The sequence below is a fragment of the Eurytemora carolleeae genome, unplaced genomic scaffold, assembly GCF_000591075.1.
Source record: "Eurytemora carolleeae unplaced genomic scaffold, Eaff_2.0 scaffold1637, whole genome shotgun sequence".
NCBI lineage: Eukaryota > Metazoa > Arthropoda > Copepoda > Calanoida > Temoridae > Eurytemora > Eurytemora carolleeae.
The window spans coordinates 47,547-61,357 of record NW_019397526.1 but is presented as its reverse complement, the minus strand read 5'-3'; the positions used below and the strand labels follow the sequence as shown (position 1 = coordinate 61,357).

General features: G+C 33.1%; 1 protein-coding gene across 1 annotated transcript in view; it reads right to left on the bottom strand.

Annotated features, from left to right (window-relative positions):
* Nucleotides 1–2,756: 2,756 nt before the first annotated feature.
* Nucleotides 2,757–13,811, bottom strand: part of LOC111714727 (uncharacterized) — a gene marked incomplete at its 3' end in the record, with an annotated part of 30,235 nt that continues 19,180 nt past the window's right edge. The window contains 3 exon segments of the mRNA XM_023489889.1: nucleotides 2,757–2,822; nucleotides 4,573–4,679; nucleotides 13,222–13,365. Of these exon segments, the coding sequence (XP_023345657.1) occupies nucleotides 2,757–2,822; nucleotides 4,573–4,679; nucleotides 13,222–13,288 (240 nt within the window).

The window sequence follows — 13,811 nt, the reverse complement described above, 5'->3', positions numbered from 1 at the left end:
AAAAAAGCTAATATGTGGCCCGGAAGGGGAAATAGTGGTGGCTCATGGCCGCCTGCCTTCCCCCGCTCATCTGGGACCAGATTTGATGAAAAGGAAGACATAATTGAACCGCGTACAGGTGGTTGAACTATGTCTCTTCAGCTGCGAAAGAAGCGGTTTAGCTACGTGTGCGCTATTAAATTCGGACCCTGAATGATTATAGATGTCAAAATACTCATCGAGAAAAATTTGAATAAAAAAACATATTTTTTCAAAACTATTTAATATAATTTAATATATTGTGTTTTTGAAATAAAGTGAAATGTTTCTAAAATCCACGAGATATATTGTCAAATATAGAACATAAATTATATACATTGTCTCCGTTTCTCCACAAAATATGTTTTATTTCCAGAAACAATTCCAATTGATTTATTTCCTTTATTTTCAACAGTTTTCAACCATTTCAAGCAGTTCAAGCAGTTCAATGAATTATCAAAAATAAATTCAATTAACCTTCTTCACCTACTATGATACTAAACTGAGTCTGAATTAGCCAAAACTAAGAAACTTGCAGTGTAATAAGACCTTAACAAAGTATACATGATTCAGCTATTTGAAAAGGCTAAATCTAGAAATATGTCTAATGTAAACCTTAAATCTTACAAAACAAAAATGATTTCTGAAAAAAAATCTATAGATTTAGAGCCAAATCCTAAAAAGAAATTGAGTCTCTGTCACTAAATCAAATTTTCTAATCCCTATATCTTAGCAACCTGATGGTGTAAACCTTTTATATTTCAAACTTAGATTATTTGATCTAACAGTTTAAAATGTCTAAGGCCTACGGAATTGGACTGAAAAAAATATGGATTAGAAAATCAGAGTTTGTGGCAAAGACTCAAATTCCTTAAAATCCTTCAAGAATAGCAAGAAAAGTATTTTGACGCATTTCTTATCTATCGGAATTGAACAGTCCATGTTTTTGTTTGTATCAGCAAAGAAAGAAAGAGGGGTTTCTAAAGAAAGACGATAAAAACAAACTTAAATTCTGAAAAACTGAACGAGGCTCAATGACTCACAAGTAATTTGATCCCTTGCTTCAATTCTTTGTGCTCCTTGTGTATACCTATACACTCACAACACACTAGACACAAGTACACACACAACTCAACAATGTTTTCATGTTTTCTGTTGGGTTTTGTTCAGGATTCTCCAGGTTTTGTCAGGGATTAGTTTTTACTCCATCTATCGTGTCAGGCACTGAAGAAATAGGTCCTAGGTCATGTTAGAATATCAAGGGGTAGGGGTGACTATTGTACAAAAGGGGGTTCCGAAATGATGAAAATCTTCACTTATGTCATAATGTAAACTCAAACTTTATACAATTAGTATGTTTTATCAAGGAATCAATTACTTTTTAAAGACTTAAACATAAGTTAAGATCTGATAAAAACGAGATTAGTGACATTTACTAATTTTACATATTTGTCCATATCTTGACAAGAAATACTAAAGACATAAACTAATCAAATTAAAAACAAAAAATATCGTTGTCAATTTAACTTTTAGAGTAATCATCATCTTTGTTCTGTAAATGCTAAATTCACTGAACCATTACTTTATTTTATCTGTAATTAACTAATTTGTGTTGGGTTTAATCTTTTCAAAGAACTGGTATATTCATGTTATTAAGCCAGGTTTTTATTACAATAATATTTTAAAAAGTATAAAGCTGTAATATTGTTGAATCATGTTATCCGTGCTATACCATTCAGTGCTACAGATTAACTCCCGGTTTGTTTTGGAGTTCAACATCTTACAAAAATATATTGTAAAAATATTGTAAAAAAAAAGGTAAATAATAAAATGGTGGTGTTTTTACATATTGCACAAATATAATATGATAACCAGGATCTGTTTTAAAACTGAGATTTTCATAAAAGTCTAACTTTGGATTTCTAACTAAGCTAAGAACAACATTCTGCCAAGTTTCCTTATCAAAATTTGAGGCAAATCGGTCAATGGGTTGTTCAATTGTAACCGGACTTACAACAGACAAACAGAGTTTAATACTTTATATGAGATCACTTAGTTATGATATATGTAATCTCATAAATCTCATATTATGTTGATTAAATACTTTATATGAGATCACTTAGTTATGATATAAGTAATCTCATAAATCTCATATTATGTTGATTAAATGTTTAAATAGACAAACCGACAAAGGAACAAACACATTAAACACAGTAAACTTCTTTCTAGTTTGAAATCTTAAATGTTTTCGAACACAACTCCATGCTCATGAAGAGCTTTTTATAAATGGAACAAACCAATTTTTCGTAATCGTCGTAGAAGTTTTTCACAAAGAAGGGGTTTATATTTTGTTACAAATTTTCAGGTAAAATGTATTAAAAAGTTGAAGTTCCAGTTTTCATTCTTTAATCCAAATTTTTATTACCAGTGTGTNAATTGAAAAATGTATTTAAATTTATGGACTAGACAAAACTATATGATGTAAACCTGGCATATTTGTAATTATACAAAAACATATCATTTAGCTTAACATAAACTTTTTATATGCTACTCAAATCTTGGAAACGACCAATTTCAAGCCGCCGCAGAGAGAATTGGGGCCAATTAAGAAAAGAAATGTTTAACTTTGCGAAGTTTGAGGGTTTTTCATTTCTAGTTTTTGTGTCACTCTTTACATGGAGGATTAACTGAAATTGCACGCACAGACCCTTTAATACAATCTTTTTGATGAATAATACCTGTATTGTACTGAGAAGAGGGTCCTCTCCCTTGGACATCAAACTAGAAGCTTGCTGCAGTACACTCTACAATAATAATACATTATGCAGTACACTCTACAACAATAATACATTATGCAGTACACTCTACAACAAGTATACATTATGCAGTACACTTTATAACAATAATACATTATGCAGTACACTTTACATCAATAATACATTATGCAGTACACTCTACAACAATAATACGTTATGCAGTACACTTTACATCAATAATACATTATGCATACACTTTACAACAATTCTCATCCTTTGTGGGTAACCCTGTATAAAGTGTAAATGCCTATTTTTTCTGCAAAACCAATTACAAGATGGAATCTAGTCTGTGCAAAACAAATAATATATTAAACATCTAATCATTGTTTGTGTCAAGCCAAGGGTAATTAACAAGTAAAAACATAATTAGCACCCGGCGATTTCTAGAGACATTTTAGGGGGAGGGGGTATCATCTAGAGGCCTTTTTAGGTGGGTATATTCTGAGGAATGGCAAGTGGGGTACGGGAAGTAAAGGGGGGTATATGACTGATATGATGGGAAGTGGTTGTGAGCGAGGGAGGGGTTCCTACATAAATATCAAATCCCTTGATTAAAAACGATTTAACTTTTCATTTAAGGGTTGAAAATGAAATCTTTAGGGAAATGATGGTCATGGATTTACCATGCTTTATCCCTGAAAGAGTGCTTCATTATTAAAGTTAGGAAATAGATTTTTAGGTTTTCATGAACATCTTTTAAAGATTATGGAAAAATATCTGTAAACTTGCAAATCTATGGATTCCCATGGTAAATAAAAACTATATACACAAAATGTCAAAAACAGTAAAATAACATATTAGGCTAAACCCTGTATGAGACAAGGAAAATCTTAAAATAACATTTTAACAAACAAACTAAACAAACAAATAATTTGTTTCTATGTAAACAAATGTGAAAATATAACTGAAATCATGCTATATTGTAATATTGCAAAGTTTAAAGTTTGCGGACGCAGTTTGAAAATATGTATTTTGCATTTTGACATATGCACATGAGTATTCAAAGACAACTTTAAGTTAATTTTTTATCTAAAAATTTATTTATGTGCATTTAAAATTAAGTACTTACAAATTTGGTCAGCAATTTGCATCTTAAAGTGTATGTATACAATTTCTGTGAAAAAAAAAGAAAAAATCATTACAGTAATTAATTAAAATTACGCCTATTTGTTACATTATTTATTTATTGGGAAACTCTGCACTAGAAAATATTTTTGCAATCCTACGGTAATATGAAAATACATTTACTGGGATTTGAAATAATGACAGAGAGCCTACCCTAGGTTCATTAAACCTACCCTGAGTTTATGGAACCTACCCTGAGTTCATTAAACCTACCCTGAGTTTACGGAACCTACCCTCAGTTCATTAAACCTACCCTGAGTTTACGGAACCTGCCCTGGGTTTATGGAACCTGCCCTGAGTTTATGGAACCTACCCTGAGTTTATGGAACATACCCTGAGATTACGGAACCTACCCTGAGATTACGGAACCTACCCTGAGTTTACGGAACCTACCCTGAGTTTACGCAACCTACCCTGAGTTTATGGAACCTACCTTGAGTTTATGGAACCTACCCTGAGATTACGGAACCTACCCTGAGATTACGGAACCTACCCTGAGTTTACGGAACCTAACCTGAGTTTACGCAACCTACCCTGAGTTTATGGAACCTACCCTGAGTTTATGGAACCTATCCTGAGTTTATGGAACTTACCCTGAGTTTATGGAACCTACCCTGAGTTTATGGAGCTCTCTCTCCTGTTTGATAATCTCGTTGTCCCTCCTGACCAACCTCCTCTGCAGGGACTTCACCTCCGTCTCCAACATACTCGTCTTACTCTCTACAATAAATAGAAGAATTAATTATTTATAATTAATGAAATAATCAATTTTTAATGTATCTACGATTTACATAATGGTTAAAAAAACATGATTAAAAGTATGATCAAAGTCTGAATTTAATGAATTTGAGCCGCGTCTCAAATCCGCCAAAAACTGGTTTCAATTGAGCGCCGGCTAAAATCTTGAAACATTGAATACAATTTTAAATGGAACCAACCATATTTGAGCCGCGTCTCAAATTTAAGCCGCTGCTCAAATTCTTTAAATTCGGCCTAAGATCAGATCCGATTAGACTTTCAGGGATGTGTCATGTTCATACTTAAGGCTTAAAATATTTATCCTAATATTCATAAATTCCAACATAATAATTTGCTAAGATTTTTAAATCATTTTTATATGTAATTTGATAAATATGTTTCAAAATATTTAGATATGTTTATTGCTTATTATACATGATCATCTAATGTAAATATTATCAACAAATAAATCTTTTCACCCAAACTATCATGGATTTCACAATCAATAACCAAATTAAAACTGTTATTGCATCTTAAAGCCAATTAAACTTACGGAATAAAAAACTAATTAATTACACATCTTATCTTATCTTAATTATGGCCGGCGGACTATTATTCCTGACACAAAACGAATTAAGAATTTATTATATACTCAAAGTAGCAGTAAACCCTTAATTCTGGATGCATGCAGCGCTCACTGAGCTGCGTAGGGATAAAAATGCTGGTATGAAAAAAGTGCCAAGGAAAGTGGGGGATGAGGGGGGTTATGAAGGGGTAGGTTGAGGTTAAAGGCGAATAGTCTTCAATCTTAAAACGCATACATTGGATTTGTTTATGTTTTTGTTCTTGAACTGATGGATCTATTGGCCTGGTTGCTGACAGCCTGATTTATTAACTGATTGATGCAAAATCTGCAAATCCGCTCACTGATAAACTGATTTTTCCGTGTGGAGATTGTCAATCAACTTTAAGTGCCATAATCAATTCACAATCATACTGATTGGGATTCAATTCCTCAAAAGTTTTATAACAGTGAGCTCACTTTCTGAAAAGTGGCAAAATTTCAGTTTTTCAGATTGAAAAAAAAGTTTTAAAAGCACTTTTATGAATTTTTTCTGACAGTTGATAAATAAAAGTCACTTAAAATTTTATGAACACTCTTTTTAAGTAATATTTTGTATTTTTAAACAAAAAACATTTAACCCAAATTAAATATTCTTGTATCATCCAGCCACATGTTTGCTAGTTTTTCAAATTATTTCAATATGTTGAACTGTTCAAGTGTAAACTCCCTCCCTTTCCCCCTTTCCCATCCCTTCCCCCTTTCCCCTCCCCCCTCTCCCCTCCCCTCCCATCTCGATTCTCTGAATCGTATCTAGGCTTGCCACACGAATGTCAAAATTTCTTTTAGAGTACATTTATGCATTCAAGTACTTTTGAAATATTTTCTATCTTTAGAGTACATTTATGAATTCAAGTACTTTTTAAATATTTTCAATGTTTAGAGTACATTTATGCATTCAAGTAATTTTTAAACCATTTATACCCTGATTTATTCATTTTTCTTACGACTATTGCTCCTGTTTAAATCCTAGTCAATATTTCTTTTTTTTCTTCCTAACCACCTATTCTCCTGTTTCCTAGCCATCTTTTCTCCTGTTTTCTCAACACCTTTATTCCTGTTTCCTCAACACCTTTATTCCTGTTTCCTCAACACTTTTACTTCTGTTTCCTCAACACCTTTACTCCTGTCTACCACACATCTTTGCTCCACTTTCCTAACCTCCTTTTTTCAAATCAGCTTTATTTCTGTTTCCTAACGACATTTACTCCTGTTTCCGAACCACCTTTGCTTCTGTTTCCTAACCTCCTTTATTCAAATCAGCTTTATTTCTGTTTCCTAACGACATTAACTCCTGTTTCCGAACCACCTTTGCTTCTGTTTCCTAACCTCCTTTATTTCTGTTTTCAAACCAATTCCTTTTTCCTTACAACACTTGCTCCCGGTTTCTACCCACATTAAAGCTCCTGTTTCACAATTGAACTTACTCCTGAGTCCTGTTTCCTAAAAAAATCAAACATATTCCTTATACTTAACCAGAGGTACATTAATTTCAGTTTTCTAAACACCTTTTCTCCTATTCCCAAACTATCTTTTTTCCCCTGTTTCCAGTTTCCAAGACAAAAAGAAGATAAACAATTATATATATTCCTAATTTCAAACCAGAGCTACAGTATAATTATATCTCCTAATTCTGGTTCCTAACCATTATAGCTCTGTTTCCTGTTCTTTTAACTCCTGTTTTGTAACCCTTGTTTCTCGGGTTTGATGATATGTTCCTGCTTACTAGTAAGATATAATCTGATTTGCTATAAACTAGACAGAAAAGATTACGAAGTGGGTGAAATAATATATAATGTAGGGCAGCCAAGTAAACTTGGCCTTGTACATACACATATCTTATACAATATAATAACCATCTATTTAGGTATTCAATATTTGTATATCTAAGTTTACATTCTGTAATATATACATACAAATGTACATGTAAATACTACCATGTACACAGTCAAGTGACGCCAATATCCAATGAACTCTTACCGTCCATAACCTTCACATCTTTGTAGGAATGTGATTTCTCGAAAAAAAAGACCTTTTAAGCCGGCGCTCGATTAAAACCGGTTTTGGGGGGATTTGAGACCCGGCTTAAATTTATTTGATCGGTTCAGCAGTGCTGATGTGTATTGAATCCAATAAAAGCCCAAAATACGTTTTTCTGTTAGACTTAAAGAAAATGCAATCTATTTTTGCTAAACCACAATTTAGATAAAACTTTCGGATTTATGGAAAATGTTCGGTATTTTATGGACCTACTTCAGCCTTAATAAAATTTCTCAAAGAAAGATAAAACTATATAGATATAGTTTCTATATTTGTAACCTTATACAGATCTACCTACTATAAGAGATTTTAAAGATTTCAATATAAAACAGTTTTAAAAATATTATAATGGAAAATACTAATTTTTTGGCCATTTTTGTTTTCTGAATTCAAATTAGCACAGCCTGACACTAGACAGAGTGTGTGTCAGTGTTGCATTCATGCATATCATTTAAATCTTCATATACAATGGAATGTGGAAATTATATTAAAAATCGCAAAAGCAATTTTCAGCAAATTGAAATTCGACATTTTTAAAATACAATTTCGAGCTTTTTACTATAAAATATAGGGGACATTTTCGAGGAGGAATAAATATAATTCAAACCATATTATTCTTTACAATATAAAATAATGTAGGTCACACTGTTTGCTAGAAGGGATGGAAGGGTGGAAGAGTAAAAGGAGGAGGGGGGAGGGTGGAGGGGGAGGGGTTGGTTTGCCGTGGGCAAAGAAAAGGAAGTATGGAGGTCGAATGGGGGAGAGGGGGAGGGGGTGGTATGGTTTAAAAACAAGAACAAAAAGTCTGAAAAATGACAAGGATCATTTTCAAGCATATAGATGTAGGAGGAAGCAGAAATCGAGTTCAGCCATAATACAAGGACAGGAGGAATATCAGTGCACCAAGGGGGGTTTCTTGGATCAGGGAGGGGGCTTAAAGCTCAGAGAAGGGGGTTTAATGTTAAGGAAAGTGGGCTATAAGTATTCACACTTGTATGCCGAGTCCATTAGCGCCTGATCCAGTCAGGGTTCAGTCATGTGTTTGGTGTCTATTCTGAACCAATAGAAATTGCATAGCGGTAGCATAGCATCTATCTTTCTATCTATCTCATCAACCTATTAGAGGTAAATCCTTCTATCGCGCTATAACAGTAAATGGAAATATTTACTTCTTCTGGAAATATAGTAGAGTGGGGGTCTTAAGGCTCAGAGAAGGAGGGTTAAAGCTCAGAGAGGATGGTTTTAAAACTAAGAGAAGGAGGTTTTAAGGCTAAAAGAGGGAGGTTTTAAGGCGCAGAACGGGAGATTTTAAGGCTCAGAGAGGTAGGTTTTAACGCTAAGAGAGAGATTTTTTATTATTCAGAGAGGGAAGTTTTAAGGCTTAGAGAGGGGATTTCAACGCTCAGGGAAGGATGTTTTAAGGCTTAGAGGGGGAGGTTTTAAGGGTGAGAGAGCGAGGTTGTATGGCTCAGAGAGGGAGGTTTTAAGGCTCAGAGAGGGAGGTTTTAAGGCTCAGAGAGGAAGGTTTTAAGGGTCAGAGAGGAAGGTTTTAAGGGTCAGAGAGGGAGGTTTTAAGGCTCAGAGAGGGAGGTTTTAAGGCTCAGAGAGGAAGGTTTTAAGGCTCAGAGAGGAAGGTTTTTGCGTCCTAGAGAGGGATTTTTAAGGATATAAGAGGGGGTTAAAAGGCTCAGAGAGGGAGGTTTTCAGACATAGGGAGTTTTTTTAGCTCAGGGAAAGTAAATGAAGATAATAGCCTAATAAATATGAAGAAGGACAGATTGAAGAGGAAAAAGGAGTCCTAGAAGAAAGGATGTGGGAGGGGTTGAGATAGATTAAGGTTGTCTAATATTATTAGGTTTTTAGATGAATTATTAACAAGGTTTGTCTTGAGTTATAGCTCTTTAATGATGGTTGTGCTTGAAATAACTCATTTTGCTGCGCAAGCTAAAACGCGGAAATGATTGAGAATACAAATATCTAATTCTTTTTTCTTTGTTTAAGATTAAAACAATGCGAATTGTAAAATCATATTTATTAATTATGAAAACCATGAACCATGAATTTCATGAAAATTAATCAATCATCCTTTTACAGAGGCGTCGGCAGTAGACAATGCACATGCGCGCTTAGGAAGAGGGGGTACACCATGGAAGGGGAGGGAGGAAACAGTACAGGGAAGGGCGAATATATGACATAAAAGGGGAAGGGGAATACAGTTCGGGAGAAAGGGGAGTGGGAATACACTAAACAAAAAAAGAGTGTGTTGGGGGGGGGGGGGATAAAAGATTGTTGATAAAGCTAAGGTTAGTGGCAGGTTAGAAAAATGCAGGTGCATCTTAAGTTTAATGCATTCAAGGAAATATTTTTGTAATAAGAAAAAAATGGTGAGAAACAAACACAAACTTTGCACTTAGGACTGTATGAAGGATGCACCGTTGAACAAGCGTATTGTTTGAATAAATAAATGCAGTATAATGGCGTTTAATATGCGTAAAATTGTGATTTACGCAAAAACGAAGACTAGGCCTGGAAAATATGCGCAATTTGCTGTTAATATTTGCACGTATTTGTGCAGAGGAAGACAGGAAGAAGTTCTTGGAATTCTGGCGCAATTTCCCCAAATGCAAGGTTTAAATGTGCAGGAGGAGGAAGGGGGGCCGAGGGGGGGGGGGTTCATCCTTATAAATATTGACGAATATAAAAAATAATATTTTTATAAGGGGAACAATCATATGAATTGTATATTTGTAACTAGATACCCTTGCCATGGCAATGAAATCTGATCAGAAGTGTCATAAATATATTTTTGTGTAAATAGATAAAATACACAGATCACAACACAAAACTAAAATATCCGCTTTCGGAGAAAATTAATCAGTTTAATAATCAGAAAACTGAGCATATTGGTTGGAATTAACTATTAAAGGGATGAGTGGTTGGATGTTGTAGAGGAAAGTAGTTGTTTGAATTTAAGATTGGTTTGGTGGTTAGGTGAATTTAAGATTTGGTTGATTGGTTATTCAAATGTAAGATTGGAGGGTAATGTGAATATAAGATTGGTTGGTTGGTTCTTCAAACGTAAGACTGGGTGGTTGTATCGTAAGGTGAATTTCAGATTGGATGTATGGTTTGTTGAATGTGAGATTGATTAGTTGGTTATTCAAATGTAAGATTGGTTGGTCTTTTATTCAAATGTAAGATTGGATGGTAATGTGAATGTAAGATTGGATAAATGGTTTGTTAAATGTAAGATTGATTATTTGGTTATTAAAATGTAAGATTGGTTGGTTGGTTTATTCAAATGTAAGATTGGGTGGTTATGTGAATGTAAGATTGGTTGGTTGGTTCTTCAAACCGTAAGACTGGGTGGTTGTATCGTAAGGTGAATTTCAGATTTGATGTATGGTTTGTTGAATGTGAGATTGATTAGTTGGTTATTAAAATGTAAGATTGGTTGGTCTTTTATTCAAATGTAAGATTGGATGGTAATGTGAATGTAAGATTGGATAAATGGTTTGTTAAATGTAAGATTGATTAGTTGGTTATTAAAATGTAAGATTGGTTGGTTGGTTTATTCAAATGTAAGATTGGGTGGTTATGTGAATGTAAGATTGGTAGGTTGGTTTCTTCAAATGTAAGATTGGATGGTTAGGTGAATGTAAGCTCAGTTGGTTAGTTATTCCAATGTAAGATTGAATGGTTAGGTGAGCGTAGAATTGTATGTTAGCTGCGTTAGCTGGAATCTGTATAAATAATAATTTCACTGCATTAATTTCTCATTATTACCCTGTAAGGAATGTTTATCGTGATCAAATTTGTTTGTTTAACTCCCCAATGGGCTGAGGTAAAAACCTATATATTGGTTTAAGAAATAGTCTACTTAGCGCTCCACCCTTCTCTACTCCCACATACTCCAGGAGTAATCAACCCTATCCAACCTAAACCTCTGCATCTTTCAGGGACTGTCTTGTAAATTCAAGTGATCCTCCATGCATGCCTGATTCCCATCATCATTCTGATCAATCATTTTGAAGATAACCTCGCTTTTCTTGCCTAAAAAGGGTTCAATGCTAACAATTTTCCTCCTTAGATTTGTAGAAGAAATCCGCAAAACACCTTGAAATAGAAACCACGCTTGAAAAAATCTATTTAAAAAAACATGGATATCTTATTTTGTTCTTGATCATAGAAAGCTTTAAAGGGTACCGTTGTGAATCAGACTCTAATTAATGGAAAATCACTACATCACTACACTAGTTCTACATTATTTTTATTTTGTTTCACTTTTTCTGTTCAAATGCTGATTTTAGATTCTAAGCAAAAAAGAACATAAAATTAAGATTTTAAAGTAAACACAATTTTCTGATAATCATACCTAACACAATTTAACATTTTTGGATGCAACTGAAAATACGAGTTAAAAATTATAACTTGTTTGAATGTTAAACAATTTTTTTTTACAAATTTGGTTTAAAAGTTACGCATATCATTAAACTTATGATCATCAAATTGTTTTGATTCAGATTTTTCTGACAATTGCTTTTATAACTAAAAATTGTCCTTATTAATTTGTTCAAAAACTGTGGGTTTTAGACAAAATTTTATCGAAATTTTCATACAGTAAATAGGAGATAGAAACCGGAAACTGAGGTACTTTTAGAAAATTGAAAAACATTTTAATCTTAAATTGAAAAGTACAAAATTGTTGTTAACACTTGATTGCGGAAACCATTTTATATTTAAAGAATAGGATTCAACTCATAAAATTGCAAAACAGGTTTATGCAAAATTCGAGAAAAGTATTTTCAAATAATGTGCCCTAAATCAATTCAATTAAAGAACATGAAAAGTCAAAACGTTGAAATAATGTCCAAATAGGACTAAGTTAATAATGGCGATAAAATAATAATAGATTATCTAGATTTTATGATCGCAAACCGAATAACCCTCCCCCCTCCCATTCCAACCATTTTACCATTTTAATTCATATATAATATGGATGGATATCAATCAAATATATCAAACAATAATAATATTAAGTAATTAATAAAATATATCTATATGTTTATATCTTAAATATCGAAAAACATTTGGAACGACAAAAAAAATCATCTGATAAATTGCATTTTTAAATTAAAAAAAAAATATGTTAAATGTTACTTTTTTATTAAATTTAATAAAAGAACTGTTAACACGCCACAAACCCTATTTTTCAATCTCTCGTATAGTGATTAGCGAACAATTTTAAATTACCAAACGTTAACAACATCAAGTTGCAAAGATATAAGGATTAAGAAAAAGGGAGTTTTAGGCAAGTGCTGTTTAATTCCTAATTATACGTAAGAAAGTCGAGACTAAGCGTCCTTATGTTTTCAGAGACACCCTGTATAAAAAGGGCGTACTCAACTATGCGTCATAAATACGCACACCTGAACCCTAAACAGAGCAGACCTAGGGGATGGATGAATAAATGAATTTAATTGTTGTAGGTTGATAAAATTGATTAATGATGAACAAAGATTGTATGTTGATACGCCGACTTAATGAGTTCATAATTCAATAATTTTATGAATGGGCGGATTACATTTAAAGGGACTGTCAACGTAATTTCAAGGTTCACAACTTTAAATCTTCGTCTGAATAATATTGATGAAGATATCCTTGTTTTTTTATCTGAATATTTTTAATTTATAATTGTGGTTTCTGTCTATTTAAATGACTTGCAGATTTATGAAACAGAGACAAAGAAGACAATTTTCGGTTTGAAAAACGTCGAAATCTTTCTCATTGTTGCTCAGATAAAGGTTTAAAGGTGCCCTTGTGAATCAGACATGTACAGTCCCTTTAATAAATATTTTCTACCTCTAGTCTTCAACTCGCCCTCCAGCAGCGCCACCATCTCCTTCAACCTCTCCTCTTCCTTCGACATCTTCTCTTTCCTCTTCTTCTTCTTCTTCTTCTAATCTCCTGATTCTCTAATCTAGTGACTCACCTCAACCAATCATTCTGAAAACAGTTACAACTATTAGTCAATAAAATAAAAATATTTTAATATATAGATACCTAAGATTGTTCATGATTCTTATATTATGTTACAATTAATAATTATCTTCAATCTATACAATCCATAGGCAAAAGGAGAAGGTCAAATGTTGGTGTAATTACTGCTACTGCTTTGCAACCTCGTAGCTCCTCTAGTTTAGATTTTACGCCATAAGTATTTGGTTGCTCAGTAGAAAGTTTACACTTTACAGCCTTTTCAATGGCTCTTTTAAAAGAAAGGAGCTGTAATTGAAACCCTGTAATAGATAGATAATGTGTATTGCTAAAATACATGTATCTGTATACAGACCGAGTTTAAAATTACAAATTAATGATTATTTTAAAAGTACAAAAATTTTATCTAATGAAAAGCAGTTTATACATTTATTAGAATAACTAGAGTTTAAAAT